At 40.4% G+C, this 23,562-nt stretch overlaps 2 protein-coding genes across 5 annotated transcripts in view; one reads left to right on the top strand and one right to left on the bottom strand.

Moving 5' to 3' along the window:
• The first annotated feature begins 1,201 nt into the window (after positions 1–1,201).
• Positions 1,202–10,593, top strand: LOC133631128 (zinc finger protein with KRAB and SCAN domains 7). The gene is made up of 2 exons (XM_062023202.1): positions 1,202–1,650; positions 8,815–10,593. The coding sequence occupies exons 1-2, from the start codon at positions 1,368–1,370 to the stop codon at positions 9,594–9,596; spliced, it is 1,065 nt and encodes a 354-aa protein (XP_061879186.1). The 5' UTR covers positions 1,202–1,367; the 3' UTR covers positions 9,597–10,593.
• Positions 9,721–23,562, bottom strand: part of LOC133631127 (nectin-4-like) — a 57,518-nt gene continuing 43,676 nt past the window's right edge. For 2 of the 4 annotated variants that reach the window (XM_062023198.1, XM_062023200.1), the window contains exons 7-11: positions 19,175–19,340; positions 18,686–18,755; positions 17,239–17,298; positions 11,831–12,016; positions 9,721–11,565 (exon numbers count right to left, since the gene is read on the bottom strand). In XM_062023198.1, the coding sequence (XP_061879182.1) occupies positions 11,299–11,565; positions 11,831–12,016; positions 17,239–17,298; positions 18,686–18,755; positions 19,175–19,340 (749 nt within the window). In that variant the 3' untranslated portion in view covers positions 9,721–11,298. The remainder of the gene's footprint in view (positions 11,566–11,830; positions 12,017–17,238; positions 17,299–18,685; positions 18,756–19,174; positions 19,341–23,562) is intronic. The other 2 variants (XM_062023199.1, XM_062023201.1) reach the window with 2 other exon arrangements.

The following is a 23,562-nucleotide window of genomic DNA, read 5'->3' as shown; positions in this document are numbered from 1 at the left end:
AAGGTGCCTGGTATGTTAACGTAACATATTATGGTAAGAGTCATTCAAATAACTATAACATATAGAACATGCTATACGTTTACCAAACAATCTGTCACTCCTAATCGCTAAATCCCATGAAATCTTATACGTCTAGTCTCTTACGTGAATGAGCTAAATAATTTTATTTGATATTTTACGCTAATGTGTTAATCATTTCACACATAAGTCGCTCCTGAGTATAAGTCGCACCCCCGGCCGGCCAAACTATGAAAAAAACTGCGACTTATAGTCCGAAAAATACGGTATATATTTTTTGTATTCTATTTTAGTTACTTTGAATTTACAACCCCCTGGCGCGCTGCTTTGTACTGTTTTTCTATTTACTTTGATTATTATTTTCAACTGTTTCTATATGTTGAAATGTATAAAACATTTTTTTTTTAAATAAAATAAAATGTTAGAAATAGGGATGTCCGATAATGGCTTTTTGCCGATATCCGATATTCCGATATTGTCCAACTCTTTAATTACCGATTTCGATATCAACCGGTACTGATATATACAGTCGTGGAATTAACACATTATTATGCCTAATTTGGACAACCAGGTATGGTGAAGATAAGGTCCTTTTTAAAAAAATTAATAAAATAAAATAAGTTAAATAAATTAAAAACATTTTCTTGAATAAAAAAAGAAAGTAAAACAATATAAAAACAGTTACATAGAAATTAGTAATTAATGAAAATTAGTAAAATTAACTGTTAAAGGTTAGTACTATTAGTGGACCAGCAGCACGCACAATCATGTGTGCTTACGGACTGTATCCCTTGCAGACTGTATTGATATATATTGATATATAATGTAGGAACCAGATTATTAATAACAGAAAGAAACAACCCTTCACATCGGCCTGCCAATAATATCGGCAGGCCGATATTATCGGACATCTCTAGTTAGAAAGAAAGAAAGAAAGAGGAAGGAAAAAAAGAACTTATTGCAACTACAGCGCTGTCTAGTGGACAAAGGCAGAATGAACAGTTTTGAAGGCGTTTTCAATGTGCTCGTTTTGTCAGAAATTGATTCTATCCCGTGTAAGGTAATGTGAACACATAAAAAATATGGAACATCTTACGTTTTTTTTTCCAAAATACGACCTTGGGCGTCTTTTTTTTAACATAGCTTGGAAAGTTAACCTTTTGTCCCCTTGCGTTCGCCGTAGATTCCCGTCACGTGACACCAAGCACTTCCTGTTTCTTCTGCAACAACACACCATCACGGCTAATGTTTGCGAGTCTTCTCGCCACAGTAATGTAACGTCCAAACGGCGACTGTCAAGTTGTAATTTGAGCAGCAATTTCCCGCCGTACATAACTTCATCACCCGCCATGTCAACGCCACAGGGGCCCTGCTTGGCTCACGGTGCCACTTTCCAGCGCAAGCTCGCCTCCATCATGGACACGCTAGCCCAAGCCGCCGTGTTGGAGATCGCCAAACTGTGGGAGGACGCCTTCGCGCTGGTCACCGCCGAGCTGCGCCGGAGGGACCGGGAGGTGGAGGCCTTGGAGAAGAAGTTGCTGGAGAAGCAGCGACAAACTACGAATGTGTCTCCCTCCAAGAAGGAGAAGCAGCCCAAGAGGCCGCCGCCTCCTCCCCTCAGAGACAGCGATGGTAAACACAACATCAACACGTTGTTTTTGTCTTTTAATCACTTCTGTCTTTTCTAACTTCAATGCCGTGATGACATTGACAATAATGTACATGTTATATTTATTAAGTTAAAGTAGCAATGATTGTCACACACACACACACACTAGGTGTGGTGAAATCTGTCCTCTGCGTTTGACCCATCACCCTTGTTCACCCCCTGGGAGGTGAGGGGAGCAGTGAGCAGCAGCGGTGGCCGCGCCCGGGAATCATTTTTGGTGATTTAACCCCCAATTCCAACCCTTGATGCTGAGTGCCAAGCAGGGAGGTAATGGGTCCCATTTTTATAGTCTTTGGTCGAGGTTTGAACTCACAACTAGAGATGTCCGATAATGGCTTTTTTTTGCAGATTTACGATATTGTCCAACTCTTAATGACCGATTCCGATATCAACCGATGTATACAGTCGTGGAATTAACACATTATTATGCCTAATTTTGTTGTGATGCCCCGCTGGATGCACTAAACCAGGGGTCACCAACGCGGTGCCCGCGGGCACCAGGTAGCCCGTAAGGACCAGATGAGTAGCCCGCTGGCCTGTTCTAAAAATAGCTCAAATAGGAGCACTTACCAGTGAGCTGCCTCTATTTTTTACATTTTATTTATTTACTAGCAAGCTGGTCTCGCTTTGCCCGACATTTTTAATTCTAAGAGAGACAAAACTCAAATAGAATTTGAAAATCCAAGAAAATATTTTAAAGACTTGGTCTTCACTTGTTTAAATAAATCCATTATTTTTTTTACTTTGCTTCTTATAACTTTCAAAAAGACAATTTTAGAGAAAAAATACAACCTTAAAAATTATTTTTAACACATATACCTTTTTACTTTTTAAATTCCTTCCTCATCTTTCCTGACAATGTAAATCAATGTTCAAGTAATTGTTTTTTTTTATTGTAAAGAATAATAAATACATTTTAATTTAATTTTTCATTTTAGCTTCTGTTTTTTCGACGAAGAATATTTGTGAAATATTTCTTTAAACTTATTATGATTAAAATTCAAAAAAAATATTCTGGCAAATCTAGAAAATCTGTAAAATCAAATTTAAATTTTATTTCAAAGTCTTTTGAATTTCTTTTAAAATTTGTGTTCTGGAAAATCTAGAAGAAATAATGATTTGTCTTTGTTAGAAATATAGCTTGGTCCAATTTGTTATATATTCTAACAAAGTGTAAATTGGTTTTTAACCTATTTAAAACATGTCATCAAAATTCTAAAATTAAACTTAATCAGGAAAAATTACTAATGATGTTCCATAAATTCTTTTTTTTATTTTTTCAAAAAGATTCGAATTAGCTAGTTTTTCTCTTCTTTTTTCGGTTGAATTTTGAATTTTAAAGAGTCGAAATTGAAGATAAACTATGTTTAAAAATTTAATTGTCAATTTTTTCGTGTTTTCTCCTCTTTTAAACCGTTCAATTAAGCGTAAATATCATTAATTATTAATAATAACATAGAGTTAAAGGTAAATTGAGCAAATTGGCTATTTCTGGCAATTTATTTAAGTGTGTATCAAACTGGTAGCCCTTCGCATTAATCACTACCCAAGAAGTAGCTCTTGCTTTCAAAAAGGTTGGTGACCCCTGCACTAAACAATGTAACAAGGTTTTCCAAAATAAATCAACTCAAGTTATGGGAAAAAAATGCCAACATGGCACTGCCATATTTATTATTGAAGTCACAAAGTGCATTATTTTTTTTAACATGCCTCAAAACAGCAGCTTGGAATTTGTCCCATTTTTATAGTCTTTGGTATGACTCGGCCGGGGTTTGAACTCACAACTAGAAATGTCCGATAATGGCTTTTTTGCCCATCCATCCATCTTCTTCCGCTTATCCGAGGTCGGGTCGCGGGGGCAGCAGCCTAAGCAGGGAAGCCCAGACTTCCCTCTCCCCAGCCACTTCGTCCAGTTCCTCCCGGGGGATCCCGAGACGGTCCCAGGCCAGCTGGGAGATAGTCTTCCCAACGTGTCCTGGGTCTTCCCCGTGGCCTCCTACCGGTTGGACGTGCCCGAAACACCTCTCTAGGGAGGCGTTCGGGTGGCATCCTGGCTTTTTTGCCGATTTTATGTATTGTCCAACTCTTAATTACCGATTCCGATATCGGTCATGACCGAAAGCAGGCCTGGCCCTAACCAATCTGGCGCCCTAGGCAAGATTTTAGGTGGCGCCCCCCCCCCCCCCCCCCCCCCCCCCCACATCGGCGGTGAAGTGTGTATACTCACAAGAAACCGAATAGCTTTGTCTTTGACCTTTTTTTTTACTTAAAGAAAGCAAATTAACATATTATATGAGAATGTTATGATTATCTTTAACCGAATCACAGCAGTGCTCAAATTAAAAAACAGCATTCCCTCTCATGTGATATTGCTTAATTAACATTAATGATGTGCACTTTAACAACTAGGCTTACAACTATACCTAATATATAAAGGGGTGAAAAAGTGACTATTACCTGCAGGGCAAACATTAGCTAACCAGAAGGCAATAACAATGTAAACAAAAAACACCTGCTTAAAAGATCTAATACAAATGTCCCTGAGGAATGTAAGGTGGGAGTACTGTAATTACCTAACGTTACATTATTATTTTCCATAACAATTTAGCCCCCTCCACAATATTAACCTGACGTTAAAACAGAACTAGCTATTTATTGATTAGCAATTGCCAAATCATGTAACATTAGCTTAATGCTAAAAAGACAGGTTACTATCACATTCTGTAACAGACAAATAATTTCATGTCGGCTAACGTTACCTACCTGCTACCTCTGTCTTTTTCTCGTTTCTCCTCCTCTTCTTTTCTATTTTTTCTTCCCTGGGCACCTGACAGTTTTGGCCTTTTTGACATCTTGTGTTGATTTTTTGATGTGGTAAGAGTCATGATACGGTAAGGGAGGGGGCGCACCGTGCGGGGGGAGGGGGGGCGTAATGTTGTAACAAATAATATTTCTATTAAATAGGCTTTACTTTGCATTTTAATTAACGTAGGATTATTTTTTGTATTTAGAAATAATAGTACCAACTTTTTTCTTTTTTTTTCTCCAACATTTGTGGCACTGGCGTGGCGCCCCCTGATGGACGGCGCCCTTAGCATTTGCCTATACGGCCTATGCCACGGGCCGGCCCTGACCGAAACGATAAGATCGCGGATACAAGCGGCCGAAATGAGTTTCCTCAGAAGTGTGTCTGGCATCTCCCTTAGAGATAGGGTGAGAAGTTCAGTCCCCCGAGAGAGACTCGGAGTAGAGCCGCTGCTCCTTCGCTTGGAAAGGAGCCAGCTCAGGTGGTTCGGGCATCTCGTGCGGATGCCTTAACGAGCGTCTCCCTAGGGAGGTCCTCGTTGCACGTCCCACTGGGAGGAGGCCCCGCGGCAGGCCAAGGACCAGATGGGGGGATTATATCTCCTCTCTGGCCTGGGAACGCTTCGGGATTCCCCAGGAGGTAGTCGCTAATGTTGCTCTGGAGAGGGAAGTCTGGGGGTCTCTGCTGGAGCTGTTGTCCCCACGACCCCATTCCGGATAAGCGGTTGAAGACGGATGGATGGATATCAACCGATACTGATACATACAGTTGTGGAATTAACACATTATTATGCCTAATTTTGTTGTGATGCCCCGCTGGATGCATTAAACCAGTGGTTCTTAATAGGGATGTCCGATAATATCGGCCTGCCGATATTATCGGCCGATAAATGCGTTAAAATGTAATATCGGAAATTATCGGTATCGGTTTTTTTATTATCTGTATCGTTTTTTTTATTTGTTTTTTTTAATTAAATCAACATAAAAAACACAAAATACACTTACAATTAGTGCACCAACCCAAAAAACCTCCCTCCCCCCATTTCTTTCTGTTATCAATATTCTGGTTCCTACATTATATATCAATACAGTCTGCAAGGGATACAGTCCGTAAGCACACATGATTGTGCGTGCTGCTGGTCCACTAATAGTACTAACCTTTAACAGTTAATTTGACTCATTTTCATTAATTACTAGTTTCTATGTAACTGTTTTTATATTGTTTTACTTTCTTTTTTATTCAAGAAAATGTTTTTAATTTAGTTATCTTATTTTATTATTATTTTTAAAAGGTACCTTATCTTCACCATACCTGGTTGTCCAAATTACGCATAATAATGTGTTAATTCCACGACTGCATATATCGGTTGATATCGGTATCGGTAATTAAAGAGTTGGACAATATCGGATATCGGCAAAAAGCCATTATCGGACATCCCTAGTTCTTAACCTTGTTGGAGGTATCGAACCCCACCAGTTTCATATGCACATTCACCGAACCCTTCTTTAGTGAAAAATAAAATGTTTTTTTTGTCAAATTCAAGACAAAGTTATATGTTTTTGGTAACACTTTAGTATGGGGAACATATTCTAAGTAACAAAGACTTAATTTAGAGTTATTTGGTTAGGGTTAGGGCCAGGGTTAGAGGGTTAGGGTTATAATAAGGCCATGCCGTTTAAAGCATTAATAAGTACTTAATAATGACTAGTTAAGAGCCAATATGTTACTAATTTGCATGTTAATAAGCAACTAATTAATGGTGAATATGTTCCCCATACTAAAGTGTTACCATGTTTTATAACTGGTGCACAAAATGAACCGTGCATGAACATCACCAACACAGTGCATAAACTCACAACAAATGACACACCTGCACATCAGTCTGACTTCTGCTGTTGGCGTATCCATAATACGCCGATAGGGAGAAGTTTGTATTTACACAATGAGCGGGTGTGTCTTGACCTCCGCCGAACCCCTGAGCCCGACTCACCGAACCCCTAGGGTTCGATCGAACCCAGGTTAAGAACCACTGCACTAAACAATGTAACAAGGTTTTCCAAAATAAATCAACTCAAGTTATGGGGCAAAAATGCCAACATGGCACTGCCATATTTATTATTGAAGTCACAAAGTGCATTTTTTTTTTTTTAACATGCCTCAAAACAGCAGCTTGGAATTTGGGACATGCTCTCCCTGAGAGAGCATGAGGAGGTTGAGGTGGGGGGAGGTAGGGGGGTAGCGGGGGGTGTATATTGTAGTGTCCCGGAAGAGTTAGTGCTGCAAGGGGTTCTGGGTATTTGTTCTGTTGTGTTTACCGTATTTTTCGGAGTATAAGTCGCACCGGCCGAAAATGCATAATAAAGAAGGAAAAAAAACATATACACTACCGTTCAAAAGTTTGGGGTCACCCAAACAATTTTGTGGAATAGCCTTCATTTCTAAGAACAAGAATAGACTGTCGAGTTTCAGATGAAAGTTCTCTTTTTCTGGCCATTTTGAGCGTTTAATTGACCCCACAAATGTGATGCTCCAGAAACTCAATCTGCTCAAAGGAAGGTCAGTTTTGTAGCTTCTGTAACGAGCTAAAGTGTTTTCAGATGTGTGAACATGATTGCACAAGGGTTTTCTAATCATCAATTAGCCTTCTGAGCCAATGAGCAAACACATTGTACCATTAGAACACTGGAGTGATAGTTGCTGGAAATGGGCCTCTATACACCTATGTAGATATTGCACCAAAAAGCAGACATTTGAAGCTAGAATAGTCATTTACCACATTAGCAATGTATAGAGTGTATTTCTTTAAAGTTAAGACTAGTTTAAAGTTATCTTCATTGAAAAGTACAGTGCTTTTCCTTCAAAAATAAGGACATTTCAATGTGACCCCAAACTTTTGAACGGTAGTGTATAAGTTGCACTGGAGTATATTTCGCATTTTTGGGGGAAATTTATTTGATAAAACCCAACACCAAGAATAGACATTTGAAAGGCAATATAAAATAAATAAATAGTGAACAGGCTGAATAAGTGTACGTTATATGAGGCATAAATAACCAACTGAGAAGGTGCCTGGTATGTTAACGTAACATATTATGGTAAGAGTCATTCAAATAACTATAACATATAGAACATGCTATACGTTTACCAAACAATCTGTCACTCCTAATTGCTAAATCCCATGAAATCTTATACGTCTAGTCTCTTACGTGAATGAGCTAAATAATATTATTTGATATTTTACGGTAATGTGTTAATAATTTCACACATACACTACCGTTCAAAAGTTTGGGGTCACATTGAAATGTCCTTATTTTAGAAGGAAAAGCACTGTACTTTTCAATGAAGATAACTTTAAACTAGTCTTAACTTGAAAGAAATACACTCTATACATTGCTAATGTGGTAAATGACTATTCTAGCTGCAAATGTCTGCTTTTTGGTGCAATATCTACATAGGTGTATAGAGGCCCATTTCCAGCAACTATCACTCCAGTGTTCTAATGGTACAATGTGTTTGCTCATTGGCTCAGAAGGCTAATTGATGATTAGAAAACCCTTGTGCAATCATGTTCACACATCTGAAAACAGTTTAGCTCGTTACAGAAGCTACAAAACTGACCTTCCTTTGAGCAGATTGAGTTTCTGGAGCATCACATTTGTGGGGTCAATTAAACGCTCAAAATGGCCAGAAAAAGAGAACTTTCATCTGAAACTCGACAGTCTATTCTTGTTCTTAGAAATGAAGGCTATTCCACAAAATTGTTTGGGTGACCCCAAACTTTTGAACGGTAGTGTAAGTCGCTCCTGAGTATAAGTCGCACCCCCGGCCAAACTATGAAAATAACTGCAACTTATAGTCCGAAAATTACGGTATGTTGTGTTACGGTGCGGATGTTCTCCTGAAATGTTTGTCATTCTTGTTTGGTGTGGGTTCACAGTGTGGCGCATATTTGTAACAGTGTTAAAGTTGTTTATACGGCTACCCTCAGTGTGACCTGTATGGCTGTTGACCAAGTATGCCTTGCATTCACTTGTGTGTGTGAAAAGCCGTAGATATTATGTGACTGGGCCGGCACGCAAAGGCAGTGCCTTTAAGGTTTATTGGCGCTCTCTACTTCTCCCTACGTCCGTGTACACAGCGGCGTTTTAGAAAGTCATAAATGTTACTTTTTGAAACCGATACCGATAATTTCCGATATTACATTTTAAAGCATTTATCGGCCGATATATATTATTATAAATGGACATCTCTAGTAAATACCCTTTCACCCAGAATCTACTGAGATGCAGGATTAATCTTAACGCTCCTCTTCTCCTTCCAGGTCCAGTTTCGGAACCAGTCTGTCCGTCTTTAGAGCAGAACGCCAAAGAAAAGATGGACCCCTCCACCAATCACGGAGCAGAAGCTCAGTCAGAGGGGAACCCCAAATCTCAGACCTGCGCCAGAACCGATGAAGACCTCCCCGTCAAGCTGGAGGATGAGGACGACGTCATGATCGTAGAGCAGCTAAAAGACTACGGGCGTAATGGCAATCAACGCGCCGTAGAAGAAAAGGAGAACCACCGCTGGTCCTCGGTTTCCATGGGAGACAGCGACACCACAGAGGAGTCGGACTACTTTACGGCACCAAAGTCCCAGAATCTGGACTCGGAAATCCTGTTCATCGAGAACGCCTTAGACCTCCTTGATGGTTCTGCAGAAGCCGCCTTCTCGGAAAGTTTGCTCATGGGCGCCAGGCACGCCATGTCCAGTCAGGCCACAGGTGGCGCCACTTTTAGACCCGCACACCCCGGTCAGGACGAGGACAGACCAGAGGCCATCAGAACATTTAACCCACACGACAGAATCTTCATCTTCAGCGACTCCCGGCCTCCCAAAGACGCCGCGGGCGGCCGCGTCAAGGAGAAGTGGTTCATCTGCCAGTTCTGTGGCAAAAGCTTCGACCGGGTCAGCCACCTGCAGATCCACCAGCGCATTCACACGGGGGAGAAGCCGTACACGTGTGACACCTGCGGAAAGTGTTTCTCCCAGAGGAGCAACCTGCGCACGCACCAGCGCACGCACCAGGAGAGGTTGACCCAAAGTTCTGGTTTGACTCTCTGACCTTTGCAGTGGAGGTTCACTTTAAACTCATTACTATTAATGCAACTTTGGCAAAAGTTTTAGTAATTTAGGGGAGAACAGCACAGTGGCAGAGTGGTTGGCACTGATACTTCACTGCCACAAGTTTTTGGGTTCAAATCTCAACTTTATTCTCTGGCCTTCTGCCTCTGTTACATTGCTAACAATCTCCACTGTGTAACCATGACAACAAATGACTGAAATATTCACCCATTTCCTTAAAGCTCCATACAGACATGTAATCCAAGCCTCCTTGTCCTTCATAACAACAACTTTGTTCATGCCTTGCTTTGAAGAATAAATAGACAAACCCTTGGTTACAGCAGGCGTCACAAAATCATTACCAGTATAAAAGCATTGTAAATAAAACAGAAGGTAGAAAAGTGTCCTCCACATAATACCAACCTAGCTTGACTTCAGAGTTCAAAAGAACATTTTGTGTAAACGGGCATAGTTGAATCTGTAAACTAAACGCAGAAGCATGGAATTGGATATCATTAGATGGCGTATCTAATGTAAAAATAACAAACCCATAATTTTCACAGTAATACTTTTGTGCATGTATGTATTTTTTTTCTTCTAGTATCAGTGTTTCCCATACAGTCTTTTGTGGCAGTGTGCCATATACAAATTTGTCCGCCGTTGCTCATAAACACACTATAAGGGGACTGCCTGTGAGTGTAGCTGCAGTAGATGGCATCATAAACCCAGCAGATCCGCCAGAGAATTGAAGGACGTAGCAGGAGGGATCAGCGTTGGTTTCTATATTAACCAGTATTCACATGCCTCGTGGTTAGTTTTTCCTAAATAATAAAAAAATAGTGACATTTTTTTTATCTTATTGGACACTTTGCAACTAACACAAAAGCACAAACTGCTCATCTAAAAGCCTTCAGAGTGCATAAAAAAAATGTGATGGAAGCAAGTTCATCTGAATTTATAACTTATTTTGTTCTTTTATTTCCCATAAAAATAATATGCACATGCGTCACGGCCGATTAAACAAATGCAGACTGTAGTCTAGTGGGAAACACTGATTATCATTACTACATTTATACAGTTGAACCTCCAAACCGCCCAAAAAGTGGTGAAACTTGGGAGCTCAACCTAAAATTTTAAATAAAATCTGCCTCTAAATTCAAACTTTCTGTATAAACGCTGTCAGATGATTTTTATAGATTCACTCCATAGGAGTGTTAAGCATTTTTTTTTTAGCTTTTTTGTGATGCCACTACAGAAAATAACCACTGGATGGCCGGGAGGAAAAGTGTGATGATAACCATAGAATGAGGAATAGAAAGTTTTTTTTTTGTTTTTTTTTAGCAGTTCAAGGTTCTTGTTAAGTGTGTATGTTATGTGGACAATATGAGAGAATCTGGAATGAAGGCACTGGTCCACCTCAAGAACTTTCACCTCACTGTGGTTTATTTAAAACCAAGCGGCCATTATTATGAGAAACAAAGTCAGGACTCTAAGGGTGGTGTCACTTAGAAGTGTGCCCTCCAGAGTGCACCGCTTAGGTTTTGGGTCTGAAGCTTGCACATTGATGACGGTCCCTTACTGACTCTCAGTTCATTTCGTACCAAAAAAAAAAGCACAGATTCAGGACCACAGTTATCCACAAGGCTCATTCTGGCTAGTCCAGCAAGCCTTGGAGCTCAAATGTTATTGGGCGAAACCTTGTCTAGATCACCTGACCATGAGGGTGTAGCAAGATGCCGTTGGCGTGCGGCTTGGGCCTGAGGACGCCGTTGCTGTAGTAGAAGTGATTGGTGAGCGCCTCGGACAGACGGTAGGCGCCGCCGTCCTCTTCGTCTTCCAGCTCCCCCGGCGGCGTCAGCTGGGAGGAATTCCAGTCTTCCACCTGCGAGGGGACGGCGACCTCTCTTGGTCCGACGATGTCGTCCGGTTGGTCTTTCAGGGGAAGCTGGGACAACGGAAGACCGGAATCCTGCGGGTAGACGAGGTACAATCATTTAGAATTTGGACTGGATCCAGACAAAACATTTTCACTGAAATTGGATTAAATTTGACAGAAAAAAAGTTATTACCTTTTCTTAGTCTTATATAGATTTTTGGGGATTCTTACCAAAAATGTCAGCAATATTAATTGGGCAGAAAACAGTACAAGTAGTGCTGAATACTGCCCCCTAGTGATGTAAAGATGGAGCACAGTAATCTAATGTACAGATGTGGTAATCGAGAGAGACGCTGACCAGTACCAGCGACATGTTGCTGCTCTTCAGATACGACCCCGCCCTCCTTCTCTGCGCCTCCTTTTTGCTGTCAGTTCCGCCTTCGAGCCAGACGACGGGACGCCCCGTCACGTCCGCCTCCAGCCCCACCACAGGCACCCAACGCCCACCCAGAGTGGACATGCTGCCATTATAGTTGGGTCGCTCCTGTAAATAAATCACAGCAACATCGTAGTGCACGCAGTAAAAGGTACACTGCAAAAACTGAAATCTAAGTAAGATTAAATATCTCAAATAAGGGTGATATTTGCCTATTTTCTGTCTGATAAGATAATTCTTCTCACTAAACAGATTTTATGTTAGAGTGTTTTACTTGTTTTAAGTGTTTTGGTCCTAAATGATCTCAGTAAGATATTACAGCTTGTTGCTGAGATTTTATGACCTATATCGGGGGTCGGCTCTTTAGCGCCGCCCTAGTGGCTCTCTGGAGATTTTTCAAAAATGTATGAAGAATGGAAAAAGATGAGGGGAAAAACAGCTATTTTTTTGTTTTAATATGGTTTCTGTAGGAGGACAAACATGACACAAACCTCCCTAACTGTTATAAATCACACTGTTTATATTAAACATGCGTCACTGATTCGAGTATTTGGCGAGCGCCGTTTTGTCCTACTAATTTTGGCGGTCCTTGAACTCACCGTAGTTTGTTTACATGCAGAACTTTCTCCGACTTTCTAGGACGTGTTTTATGCCACTTCTTCTATTGTCTCATTTTGTCCACCACACTTTTAACGTTGTGCGTGAATGCACAAAGGTGAGTTTTGTTGATGTTATTGACTTGTGTGGAGTGCTAATCAGACATATTTGGTCACTGCATGACTGCAAGCTAATCGATGCTAACACGCTATTTAGGCTAGCGATATGTACATATTGCATCATTATGCCTCATTTGTAGCTATATTTGAGGTCATTTAGTTTCCTTTAGGTCCTCTTAATTAAATGTATATCTCATGACACATGTAATATGGCTTTTAATTTTGTGCGGCTCCAGACAGATTTGTTTTTGTATTTTTGGTCCAATGGGTGAGGGCGGACCTACGTCACTTCCGCCTACCAATCCCCTAGCAACCGGGAATTCGTTGAAAACAAAGCAGCTCACAGCGAACACAGCATTGACAGAAAAAGCATTTAACGAGCGTTGTGGCTTGGAAGTCGGCGTTAAATCCTTCATTTACGCATTTTTACTTATTCGCATATCGTGTGAAAAAATGTATTATTTGCGTCAGACTCGTCTCAGTGAACTTTAAAGCTTCTCAGGCTTAGCTTAGCTTGCTAGTTAGCTTAGCCTGCGCGCTACTAAGAAAGAGACGCGGAAGTTATCAACAACAAGATCAAGTGTTAGTGTATAAAATATTGAGAAATTTGAGGGCTACATGTATTGTTTAAGTGCGTTAAATCCTTCATTTACGCATTTTTACTTATTCGCATATCGTGTGAAAAAACGAAAATGTATTTGCGTCAGACTCGTCTCAGTGAACTTTAAAGCTTCTCAGGCTTAGCTTAGCTTGCTAGTTAGCTTAGCCTGCGCGCTACTAAGAAAGAGACACGGAAGTTATCAACAACAAGATCAAGTGTTAGTGTATAAAATATTGAGAAATTTGAGGGCTACATGTATTGTTTAAGTACAACTGTTCTTCGCCAGGTGTTCTTTGGCCGCCCTGCCTTACGTTTTCCCGGTGGTGTCCATCTAACGCTGCCTTTGGTATCCTCTCGTTGTCCGGTTTTCGAAAATAGCTAGCTAGGCTATAGACTATATAGTATATACCGCATGTTATTTTTGTACAACAACAACTTCAGCTGTCGAACGTTATAAGGTAAAAAATCAACAAGTACAACATTAGCACGGACGGTATAGCCAAGTTGTGGTTAAGAAGGTGGATTTTTGTTCCTTATATTTACCAGAAACGAAGTGATCCGAACACACGACCCGGGACTTTGGGGGACTCCAGTGAGAACCGTCCTCGTTTTCCCGGTGTAAAGCTGCGAGCCATTTGTCTCGTCTCTGTGGGCTTTTATCGCGCTTTGGCAGAACAAAATACAACCTTTGTTTTCCCTGTTTCCAGTTGTGGTTAGCACAACCAAAAACAACACCGTTTTTCGGCATTTTGGAGGCAGAATGACGGGTTTAACCAGCGTAGGTCGACAGGTTAAAGAGTAATGGCAACGGTTTGTTTTCAACGCCAGTCTGGTTGCTATGGCTCGAAGAACCCGTATGTAGCTCAGTTGCCCGGATGTCGACCCTCACCCATATGGCTCTTTCAACATTTTGGGTTGCCGACCCCTGACCTATATTGAGTAAAACATGCTTGAAACTAGAATATCAACTGTTGCAAAGCTGTGTCATCAACACTCACAAGTAGAGATGTCCGATAATATCGGCCGATAAATGCTTTAAAATGTAATATCGGAAATTATCGGTATCTGTTTCAAAAAGTCAAATTAATGACTTTTTAAAACTGCCGCTGTAGGCCCTACGTCCGTGTTTTACCAGTCTAGTATACTCTGGACTGAAGCTGTGTGCCTTCATTGTTTTTGTAGCTGTTGTTTTGAGACATGTTTAAAAATAATAATGCACTTTGTGAAAGTCAAAGTATAATATTTCCCAAAGTTGTAGTGGGTATAAGGATTACCTCAGGGAGAGCATGTCCCAAATTCCAAACTGCTATTTTGAGGCATGTTAAAAAAAATAATGCACTTTGTGACTTCAATAATAAATATGGCAGTGCCATGTTGGCATTTTTTTTCCATAACTGGAGTTGAAGTTGTTCTCTTATTTTGGAATACCTTGTTTTTGATTGATTGATTGAAACTTGTATTAGTAGATCGCACAGTACAGTACATATTCCGTACAATTGATCACTAAATGGTAACACCCGAATAAGTTTTTCAACTTGTTTAAGTCGGGGTCCATGTAAAACAATTCATGGTAAAGTTACATTGTTTAAAGCATCCAGCGGGGCATCACAACAAAATGAGGCATAATAATGTGTTAATTCCACGACTGTATATATCGGTATCGGTTGATATCAGAATCGGTAATTAAGAGTTGGACAATATCGTAATATCGGTTATCGGCAAAAAAGACATTATTGGACATCTCTACTCACAAGTATAAAACTACTTTTTTAAAGTAATAATTTCTTATTTCAAGCATGAAAAAAAAAATCATGATGCCGAGCACATATCATTATGTCAAGATAATGGCACCAGCATTGACTTATTTTAAGAATATTTTTCAACATATTGAGCAAAAAGGTCTCTTTTTTTTTTCCTACCAAGAAAAGTGCACTTATTAGTGAGAATATACTTATTTTAAGGTATTTTTGGGTTCATTGAGGTTAGCTAATTTTACTTGTTTTGGAAAGTCTTGACAAGCCAAATTTTCTTGTTCTATTGGCAGATCATTTTGCTTAGTTCAAATAAAATACCCCTCATTTTTGTGGTTTTTTTTCTTGTTTTTGAACACGGACTTTTTGCAGTGTAACCCCCGCGAATGCTGAAAACATTTCAAATGGAAGCACCGACACTTAACAAAAATATAAACGCAACACTTGTGTTTTTGCTCCAATTTTTTACGAGTTTTACCTCAAAGATCTAAAACTTTTGCTATATACACAAAATACCTCTCAAATATTGTTCACAAATCTGTGCTAGAGAGCGTTTCTTCTTTGCCAAGATATTCCATCCCACCTCACAGGTGTGGCATATCAAGATGCTGATTAAACAGCATGATTATTGCACAGGTGTACAATAGGCTGCCCACAGTAAAAAAGCCACTCTGAAATGTGCAGTTTTACCACACAGCATTATGCCAAAGATGTCGCACGTTTTGAGAGAGCGTGCATTTGGCATGCTGACTGCAGGAATGTCCACCAAAATGTTCATTTCTCTACCATAAGCTGTCTCCAAAGGTGTTTCAGAGAATTTGGCAGTACATCCATACGGCCTCACAACCGCAGACCACACCAGCCCAGGGCCTCCCCATCCAGCAGGTGCACCTCCATGATCATCTGAAACCAGCCACCCGGACAGCTGCTGCAACAATTGGTTTGCACAACAAAATAATAGTGATGGGTCCGGCAACACCGATGCTTCGGCGCATGCGTCGAGCTCATAGAGAAAAACCCTGTGTCGGTGCGCATACCGCTTTTAGAAAGTCACGTGACCGATACACGAACTGTGTCGCACTGATTTTATGACCCTGTGAGCGAGTCTTTTCTACAGCCGGAGAAATAATAACTAAGAAGAGAAATCGTCTAAAATTTAATACGTTGGAAAAACTGTTTTTTTTAATAAAAATGTGTACAAAAAAAAAAATCCCAGTCCACAAGCATCCTCATTCACAACACGTTCTCTTAGATTTCCATGCTATGATACATGTTCCCATTATTTATTGACTGTATCTAAAAAAGATACAAATGTATTTTTATTTAAATGAAGATATGAAATAATCCTAAATGAATTACAATGACTTGGTTTATATTATTGTATACACTAGGTCATAAAATCAGTGTCAGTTGAGTCGGTCCATAGGTTGCCTGTAGGGATTTTTAATGTCCAGCAGATGTCAGTATTTAGTGACACAGTATCAATACAGTTTTGCAATGTGTCGAAACGCTTCATGACGCCTCATCAACCCATCACTACAGCATCTTAATATGCCACACCTGTGAGGTGGGATGGATTATCTTGGCAAAGAAGAAATGCTCACTAACACAGATTTAGACTCATTTGTGAACAATATTTGAGAGGAATAGGTGATTTGTGTTATAGTAAAAGTTTTAGATCTTTGAATTCAACTCATGAAAAATGGGAGGAAAAACAAAAGGGTTGCATTTATACTTTTGGTTCCGTATAATAAAACTCCTATATCTGATTGTGTAAAACACATTTTAGAGTTTCACAGATTAAAAATAATTACAGTTTACAGTATTGTACTGACAAAACGTGCAGTTACATAACATCACAGCTTGTTATAGCGTCCTCCTGCTGCAAAATGTTGAGTGAATTGACTTTTAAAATGGCACCCTCTGCTGGATTTATAGCTGCAGTTGTCTTTTTTTTCTCTCCTGCAGATAGTGCCAGCAAATCAAGGAAATACATCTGTCGATATGCGAATGTAGCAAATGCCGGAGATGTTCTTTTATGCCCCGCCCCCTGTGGATGGATTACTTAATGAGACATTTGTTCACAAGAAAGTACTGGTTAACCAATTTTTCACAAGTTCTTATTAATAATCAGCCTCATGACCCCAGTTTACGACAAGCCTGAAGGACACAGAAGGCCGTAGGTTTGAGTCCCACTAATTGGTAGCAATAAATTGTAAAAAAATAAAAATAAAATATGGACAGTACTTCCTGGGAACTCACCAGAGATATTTGGCTGTTTTTTATGCGGCTGTCTGACCCGAGCAGAGAGTAATCCTCAACCTGGGAAGAAGTGACAAAAGGTTTGCAAAGGTCTGAAAGAATTTCAACAGTTTGCGTGGAATTCAACACATTTTAAATTAAAGTGGAAATGTAAATGTCTGCTAATGTTTAGAATTATGACTGTTTGTATATGATTCAGTTTGGAGAAATTACCCATAATTTCCAGTTAATCCGTGTATACTAAAAGTGTACAGCTCTGGTAATGGGTACATTCGCACCCACCTGCACAAATGTACTTCAAAATGTAACAATCAAAATAAATATGACTTTTTTTTTGTTTACTAGGGCATGCATATATAATATGCATTAGTTTGACCATTTAAAATCAACTAAAATAAAAAGGAGATGCTTGGAAATAGCATAAAAAGGCCCCAAAAACTTGGAAAAACACGATTCATAGCGTTACTTTTTGGTGTAACCATCATGAGCGTTCTGTTCAGGTACACTACCGTTCAAAAGTTTGGGGTCACCCAAACAATTTTGTGGAATAGCCTTCATTTCTAAGAACAAGAATACACTGTCGAGTTTCAGATGAAAGTTCTCTTTTTCTGGCCATTTTGAACGTTTAATTGACCCCACAAATGTGATGCTCCAGAAACTCAATCTGCTCAAAGGAAGGTCAGTTTTGTAGCTTCTGTAACGAGCTAAAGTGTTTTCAGATGTGTGAACATGATTGCACAAGGGTTTTCTAATCATCAATTAGCCTTCTGAGCCAACGAGCAAACACATTGTACCATTAGAACACTGGAGTGATAGTTGCTGGAAATGGGCCTCTATACACCTATGTAGATATTGCACCAAAAAACAGACATTTGCAGCTAGAATAGTCATTTACCACATTAGCAATGTATAGAGTGTATTTCTTTAAAGTTAAGACTAGTTTAAAGTTATCTTCATTGAAAAGTACAGTGCTTTTCCTTCCAAAATAAGGACATTTCAATATGACCCCAAACTTTTGAACGGTAGTGTATATTTCGTTTATAGTTTGATAAATCATCATGAATAGGTATTGATCAATCTTTAAGCTGTGTGTATTTGATTTCAGTTTGCTTTTGACATCTTATTTAGAATTGTGGTTGAAACTTTTACAAACCTTGTGTTGCGCTCATGATGGCGTAACCAAACTAGATTATTTTGAATAGTTATTCCCTTTTTTTACATTTAGTATATTTAAATATACAGTGTTTTATGCTTTTTTCTTTTTGGAACATGTACTATACATATAATACAATAAAGTCCCATATAAAAATATGTTTCTAGCAATACTTTAATTTTGCCTTTGAAAGTAACACTCCAATGTCCATTAGTGGAGCTGTACACAAAAGCATGTGTGCTACACGTGTGTGTGTGTGTGTGTGTGTGTGTGTGTGTGTGTGTGTGTCTGCACCCGTGGGTCGGAGCTGGCAGAGGGAAGTCTCCTGAAGGAAGCTTGTCTGGACAGATTGCTGATTTCCTCCCTGATGAGAAGCAACAAAAACAGTTCAAGTAAACAAACTTCAACTGTTTTGACACACATTTCTGGAAAAAAACATCAAATTGTCTTGACTAGAACGGAGATTGAGATGCTATTCACAATATTAATCCTACGCACGTGGTCATGTGCTCACATAAAAAAAGCCCTTTTTTTCTTATTATCAGACTTCTCAATGTGTTGTTCTGCTTTGAGAAACCAAATAAAAGTCCCAGAAGGACAGTTGACAAGAGGATCTTCCTAAAAGAATCCATCAAGTGAAAAACTCAAGTCTCACTCCACAGTACATTCATGCACATAAAGTAGAAGAAAAGTAAATTATTTCATATGATTGCTCAATCCACCCCCCCACCACCAATTTTTCCATCATAATTAATAAATAAAAAAATATAGCCCAGGGCTCACTTTTTTTCGCTGAGCTCCATCTTCAACTTCTTGTTGCGGTGCCGATGGCGGCGGAGGACCAGCAGCACAGTGACGACCAGGACCACAACGACGGTGGTGGCTGAGGCGCCAATGATGATGAGTAGCAGGTTGTCGGACAAGGACGTTTCCTTGCGATGGGATTTCTCTGCAAGGAAAAAGAAGCCAACACACATGGTCACGTGTTCACTAACTCGCAAATGTACTCTCGCATATTTACTGGCCACTTCATTAGGTACACACATGACTCAATTAAGGCCCACGCTTGGCTTCCCAAATTGAATACAAACACTGCAAAAAGTCCGTGTTCAAAAACAAGAATTAAAAAAAAAAATTTTGAGGTATTTTATTTGAACTAAGCACAATTATCTGCCAATAGAACAAGAAAATTTGGCTTGTCAATGAACCCAAAAATACCTTAAAATAAGTATATTCTCACTAATAACTGTACTACTATATGAGTACGTATTTTCTCTTGTTTCATTGAAAACAAAACAGCAAAGTCCATTTGGCTGTCATCTGTTTTAATATGAGACACAATTGTGTCAAAGTCATGTTTTTTTTCTTTCTACATGCTTGAAAGAAATGATTACTTTAAAAAAAGTAGTTTTATACTTGTGAGTGTTAATGACACAGCTTTGCAACACTTGATATTCTAGTTTCAAGCATGTTTTACTCAATATAGCTCATAAAATCTCAGCAACAAGCTGTAATATCTTACTGAGATCATTTAGGACCAAAACACTTAAAACAAGTAAAACACTCTAACATAAAATCTGCTTAGTGAGAAGAATTATCTTATCAGACAGAAAATAAGCAAATATCACCCTTATTTGAGATATTTAATCTTACTTAGATTTCAGTTCTTGCAGTGTATACTGTAAAACAATATAAACATAACACTTGTTTTTCCTCCCATTTTTCATTACTTGAACTCAAAGATCTAAAACTATATACAGACAAGACCTATTCCTCTCAAATATTGCTCAAAAATCTGTCTAAATCTGTGTTAGTTAGCACTTCTTCTTTGCCAACATAATTCATGCCAGCTCACACCCGGGGTGGACCGCTAGCCTGTCCATCAGATGGGGACATCTCAACGCTGCTGACCCGTCTCCACTCGGGATGGTTCCTGCTGGCCCCACTATGGACTGGACTTTCGCTGATGTGTTGGACTTTCACAATATTATGTCAGACCCACTCGACATCCATTGCTTTCGGTCTCCCCTAGAGGGGGGGGGGGGGGGGGTTACCCACATATGCGGTCCTCTCCAAGGTTTCTCATAGTCATTCACATCGACGTCTCACTGGGGTGAGTTTTCCTTGCCCGTATGTGGGCTCTGTACCGAGGATGTCGTGGCTTGTACAGCCCTTTGAGACACTTGTGATTTAGGGCTATATAAATAAACATTGATTGATTGATTGATTGATGTGAGCATTTCATGATGCGGATTGTGTGCCTTAGACTGCCCACAATAAAAGGTCACTCTAAAATGTGCAGTTTTGCTTTATTCGTGTCTGGGGGCGTCAGAAAAGCAGTCAGTATCTGGTGTGACCACCATTTGCCTCATGCAGTGCAACACATCTCCTTCGCATAGAGTTGATCAGGTTGCTGATTGTGGCCTGTGGAATGTTGGTCCACTCCTCTTCAATGACTGTGCCAAGTTGCTGGATATTGGCAGGAACTGATCCATAGCATCCCAAACATTTCAATTGGTGGCATGTCCGGTGAGCATGCTGGCCATGCAAGAACTGGAATTGTGTACAGATCCTTGCAACGTGGGGCTGTGCATTGTCATGCTGCAACATGAGGTGATGGTATTGGGTGAATGGCACAATAATGGGCCTTAGGATCTTGTCACGGTATCTCTGTGCATTCAAAATGCCATCAATAAAATGCACTTGCGTTCGTTATCCATAACATACGCCTGCCCATACCATAACCACTCTCCCACATGACGCCACACACGCTGTCTGCCATCTGCCCTGGTCAACAAAAGCACCTTGAGGATTCTGGCGGGAACTCTCGTTCAACCCTTTTTCGATTACGCATGCACCTCCTGGTACCCTAGCACCTCCAAAACCCTCAAATCTAAACTCCAAACATCTCAGAACAAGCTAGTCAGGTTACTTCTAGACCTCCACCCCAGATCCCACCTCACTCCTACCCACTTCTCTAAAGTGGGCTGGCTCAGGGTGGAGGACAGAGTTAAACAACTTGCACTGAGCCTAGTCTATAAAATCCACTACACCTCCCTGATACCGAAGTACATGTCAAACTACTTCCTTAACGTAAATGACCGCCATAACCACAACACCAGGGGGAGCTCCACTAACCACGTTAAACCCAGATTCCGAACTAACAAAGGTCTTAACTCATTCTCTTTCTATGCCACATCAATGTGGAATGCGCTCCCAACAGGTATAAAAGAAAGGGCATCTCTATCCTCCTTCAAAACCGCAATAAAAGTTCACCTCCAGGCAGCTACAACCCTAAACTAACACCCTCCCCGGATTGCTAATAATCAAATGTAAACAATCAAATGCAGATACTTTTTCTTTTTCTTATGCCTTCTGATCTCTCTCTCTCTCTCTCTCTCTCTCTCTCTCTCTCTCTCTCTCTCTCTCTCTCTCTCTCTCTCTCTCTCTCTCTATGTCCACTACTTGCTGTCCATATCCCCCCCCCCCCTCCACACCCCTGATTGTAAATAATGTAAATAATTAAATGTGATTATCTTGTGTGATGACTGTATTATGATGATAGTATATATGATAGTATATATCTGTATCATGAATCAATTTAAGTGGACCCCGACTTAAACAAGTTGAAAAACTTATTCGGGTGTTACCATTTAGTGGTCAATTGTACGGAATATGTACTTCACTGTGCAACCTACTAATAAAAGTCTCAATCAATCAATCAAACCCTGAACTAAATAGACCCCCCTTTAAAGAAGAAATGCTCACTAACACTGATTTAGGAAGACTTGTGAACAATATTTGAGAGGAATAGGTGTTTTGTGTATATAGTAAAAGTTTTATATATTTAAGTATAATTCATGAAAAACGGAAGCAAAAACACAAAAACACATTTTTGTTCAGTTGAATGTTGTCTGTCTATCTGTGTTGGCCCTGCGATGAGGTGGCGACTTGTCCAGGGTGTAGCCCGCCTTCCGCCCGAATGCAGCTGAGATAGGCTCCAGCACCCCCCGTGACCCCGAAGGGAATAAGCGGTAGAAAATGGATGGCTGGATGGATGGATGGATGAATGTTGTCTGTCTATCTGTGTTGGCCCTGCGATGAGGTGGCGACTTGTCCAGGGTGTACCCCGCCTTCCGCCCGAATGCAGCTGAGATAGGCTCCAGCATCCCCGCGACCCCGAAGAGAATAAGCGGTAAAAAATGGATGGATGGATGAATGTTGTCTGTCTATCTGTGTTGGCCCTGCGATGAGGTGGCGACTTGTCCAGGGTGTACCCCGCCTTCCACACAAATGCAGCTGAGATAGGCTCCAGCACCCCTCGCGACCCCGAACGGGACAAGCGGTAGGAAATGGATGGATGGATCCATACTGGCCTTTTTTAAGATCAAACATCATTAATAGCATGTTTGCAAGGCTAACTAGTGACATAATGATCTTCACTACCTAATCTATGGCAGTATGGAGCTTAACATCTCACTTATGGTGCTGCTGTACGCTTAAAATTGCTGTGTTTGGCCCGTGATCCGTCAGCACATTTTTTATTTTGGCCCTTGGAGGCAAAAAGTTCCAACGGCTTCTGAAATGCCTGCCCTTCCATATGCGCAGGGGGTGTAGCTTAGTATTATAGCATTTGACGGCAGATGGAGAGGTCCCTAGTTCAACTCTGGGCGCCCCCTCATCAGGTTCCTCCACTTCCTATTGAGTGATGTCAACTGCTACAATCTTCTGGTAAATGAAAAAAGAAAAAAAAGATGTCTGTCGCGCTTTCTGTCATCTGTAAGGTACGGGGACTGGTTTACTACAGTGGATCTGCGAGACGAATACTCCCACTTTTCTGTACACAAAGACCACAGGTAGTACCTCCGGTTCTTATTTCAAGGCACTGCATACTAGTACACCGTTCTCACGTTTGGCCTGTCCTTGTCCCCTTGCACCTTCACAATGAGCTTTTAGCCAAATTGAGGCTGGAGCTTATTCTCAAAACAGCCTTTCTCCTTGTCATGGCTTCAGCGAAGCAGGTCTCTGAACTGAACGCCCGGTCTGTGCATCCGTCTGGTCTGAGATTAGGAGGAGAAGGATCTGCCATCTCTCTACTGCCTAATCCATCTTCTTCTTTTTAACAAATGGGTTTCCTTGCTCTTTTGTGTTGAGGCCCTTGATTCTGGAGC

The sequence above is a fragment of the Entelurus aequoreus genome, linkage group LG16 (genome assembly GCF_033978785.1).
Source record: "Entelurus aequoreus isolate RoL-2023_Sb linkage group LG16, RoL_Eaeq_v1.1, whole genome shotgun sequence".
Lineage (NCBI taxonomy): Eukaryota > Metazoa > Chordata > Actinopteri > Syngnathiformes > Syngnathidae > Entelurus > Entelurus aequoreus.
The sequence above is the reverse complement of the archived record's forward strand: the minus strand, read 5'-3'. Positions and strand labels throughout refer to the sequence as shown.